We start from the raw sequence: 3,382 nt of genomic DNA on the forward strand, positions 1-3,382 counted from the left end.
TTAACTTTTCTGCTCCTCTGATGCTGCCTGGCCTGCTGTGCTCCTCCAGCTCCACACTGTGTTATCTCATTAGTTAATCCTCTTACTTTTGAGAAGGATTGGAGACACCATGGTATTAGTAAAAATATGTTTTATGTCATGGCCTTGATTCAGGACAGATATTGCTGAAAGGATTGCTGAAAAATTGCATTTCTTATTTTCAGATGGGCAAGATGTGGATAAAGTTCTTTTAATTACAGTAATATCTGCAGTGTTATCCCATCCTTCAGCTGTCTCTTACTTAAATATACCTTTCATGCTATTGACTTTAAACTCATCATAACAATATTCATTAATTGAAGGTTCACTACAAATCTTTGTGTCCTTTCCACTTCCACTTGATATTAAGGATCTCAATATTAATTATTTTGTAAAGGTCTGTACTTCATTTTAAATGTATATTAAGCTGGTTAAGTGTACTCCAAGCTTGTTAAGAAAAATACCAGGTACTTTTTCAGAAAAAATGCTTTCAAGTCAAATAGCGCAATTGAGTTATACAGCATAGAAATGGCCTTATGGTCCACCATGTATATGCGAACCAACTGACACCAAATTGCATTAATCCCATTTACCTGCACTTGGTCCTGCTGTGCCCTGGCATTTTCAGTGCTTATACAGATGATTCATAAGTTTTGTAAAAGTATCTGCTGCCACCACCCTCTCAGACAGCCCATCCCATATTTCTACCACCTTTTGGGCGAAAAGAAGATTTTCTCAGATCTCCTCTGAATCACCCCTTAAATTTATGCTCTCTGGTCTTAGACACATCTGCCAGCATTGCATGCTATCCTTGTATTGGTTTTCCTTCCTGTTCCTGGTCGTGATATTGCAACTCTTTGAAGTTTTGGAATACAAGAGAGTTTGTATTGTATTTAGCAAGCTAAAGGCAACGATACAAATTCCTATTCAGAACAGCACCACCACAAACATATTGTAGATGAAAGGATACATTTTGGACTAATAAGAAAGGGTTCATTTATTGAGATAAAGGTCTGAACAGAGTCCCAAACATCACTTCTAAATATTTAATTGTATATAGATCATGAATCCTGGTGAGACACACTGCAAGCTAAACAATAATAGTTTGCATTTATGTAGCACTTTTGACACAGCAAATTTACCAAGGCCCTAAACAGGAGTGATTATGGAGCAAAATAGGATAGCAACACCCTTGATGAGGTATAAAGAAGAGGGTTTACAACTTTGTTGGATAGATAGTTTTAAGGAATGACTTAAAGGAGGAGGGAATGAGTGAGGTTGATATGTTTAGGAGGGAATACCAGTGAATTGGGCTCAGGCAATGTGAGACACTGCCACCAATACAAGATTGATGAAAATCGGCAAGTGCAAAAGGCCATAAATGAAGGAGTGTAGATATCTTTTGTTTGTCGTTTATATAAATGATTTGGATGAGAGTGTAAAAGGCATGGTTAGTACACTTACAGACAACACCAAAATTGGTGGCATTGTAACCAGTGAAGAAGGTTTTCTAAGATTGAGTTCAATCTGGACAAATGTGAGGTATTGCATTTTGGTATAACAAACAAGGGTAGGGCTTTTACAGTTAATTGTTGTAGAATGGAGGGACCTAGGGGTGCAGGTACATAATTCTTTGAAGTTTGCCTCATATACAGTCAGTGTGCTTAAAAAGGTGTTTGACACACTTGTCTTCATTATTCAATTATTTGAATATAGGAGTTGGGAAGTCATGTTGAGTTTGAAGAGGACATTGCTGAGGCCTCTTCTGGAATACATTTCTGGTCACCCAGTTATAGGAAGGATATTATTAAGCTGGAGAGAGTTCAGAAGAGATCTACCAGGATGTTGGAAGGTTTGAATTATAAAGAAAGGCTGGATTGGCTGGGACTTTTTTAACTGGAGTGTAGAAGGTTGAGAGGTGATCTTACAGAAGTTTATAAAATAATGAGGAGGATAGATAGAGCTAATGGTAGTTGTCTTTTCCCTAGGATGGGTATTTTCAAGACTAGGGGGGCATGTTTTTAAGATGAGAGGAGAGAGATTTAAAAAAGACCTGAGGGGCAAATTTTTCACATAGAGGGTAGTTCGCATATGGAATAAACATCCTGAGGAAATGGTGGATGTGAGTGCGATTACAATCTTTAAAAGTCATTAGGATAAGTACATGAATAAGAAAAGTTTGGAGGGATATGAGCCAAGAGTAGGTAGTGGGTCTAGTTTAATTTGGGATTATTTTCAGCATGGACTGGTTGGACTGAAGAGTCTGTTTCTGTGCTGTACGACTCTATCTGGAGGTGTGTAGAGGTGGGAGAGGTTACAGACAGGAGAAGAGGTGAAGAGATCGAAGGATGGATTTTAAAGTGGAGAATTGCCAAATTGGTAGCCAGTGCTATGACCACCATGCATTATGCTGATACTCCAAGTAACTTAGTCTGCAGTGACCATCTTGGATGAATTGAAATATTCTGTTATTATGGGGAAACTGGTCCTGGAATATTAGGCTTCAATACAAATGATGCCTGTCATGCAAGGTACTGCCTTCATTGTCATCTTATGGTGACATATCACTTTGAAAAGATGACCAGAAATCTGGCATCTTGTTCTGTGGCATTCAGCTTGAAAAAGTGATGATTTAAGTGAGAGAAGAAATAAAAAATGGGCATTTATGTGGTGCCTTTCATGGCTTCAGAGTGTTGCTACGTGTAGTCACAGTGGTTATGGAGGAGACATGCATTGCTGTAATTCCAGTGCTGGTAGGATGGACTTAGCAATGACAACTGGCTTAGAGTAATCACTGTCCTGTTTTTTGCCTTCAGGAACTTCCTGGCTGCTATATATCTGGCAAGGGAAGTGTTTTCTCTATTTCCAGGGAAGAACTGAAACGGAATACAACCTACACATGCTGTTTAAGAGTCAGTAAACCTAGCCGGGAACCCCAGTCAGTCAAACAACATGTAAGTAAAAGTGCCTTAGAAAGCCATAGTTTAGTTACAAAGGGTTTTCTTACAGTCTTCTGCAGTTAATTAATTTTGTTACTTTAGCGATTAAGTTGTCAAATGCTGTAATGAATTTGTTCATTCAGTAATGTGTCACCAAAACAGATTGGCTTAGTGATAAAAAGGAATTGATTTATTCATGAATACTTTGCCCAAAGGTGGCCTTGCCTCTTTATCCACTGACATTTCATCCTGAAATGTTTCTCTTGCCATTGGTTGTCATAGATGATTTGCTATTGTCTTTCACCCTCAGGGGTAGAATGGGGTGGCAGGTCCCAAGTACCCCTCAGCTGTAACAAGTCTTGGACCTGTGCTTTTGACATTATTCTGAACAACGCACTTACTATCTAGCCATGAGCTAACCAAAT

The 3,382-nt window shown here is 38.7% G+C and overlaps 1 protein-coding gene across 1 annotated transcript in view; it reads left to right on the top strand.

The window, feature by feature from the left end:
• The window catches only part of LOC125482168 (polycystin-1-like), a gene marked incomplete at both ends in the record, with an annotated part of 9,175 nt that extends 6,203 nt beyond the window's left edge, over positions 1–2,972 (top strand). The window contains one exon of the mRNA XM_048594170.1: positions 2,835–2,972. Within this exon, the coding sequence (XP_048450127.1) occupies positions 2,835–2,972 (138 nt within the window). The remainder of the gene's footprint in view (positions 1–2,834) is intronic.
• Between the last annotated feature and the right edge of the window lie 410 nt (positions 2,973–3,382).

This window comes from Rhincodon typus, unplaced genomic scaffold (genome assembly GCF_021869965.1).
Source record: "Rhincodon typus isolate 14 unplaced genomic scaffold, sRhiTyp1.1 hic_rhity00006621, whole genome shotgun sequence".
Classification (NCBI taxonomy): Eukaryota; Metazoa; Chordata; class Chondrichthyes; order Orectolobiformes; family Rhincodontidae; genus Rhincodon; species Rhincodon typus.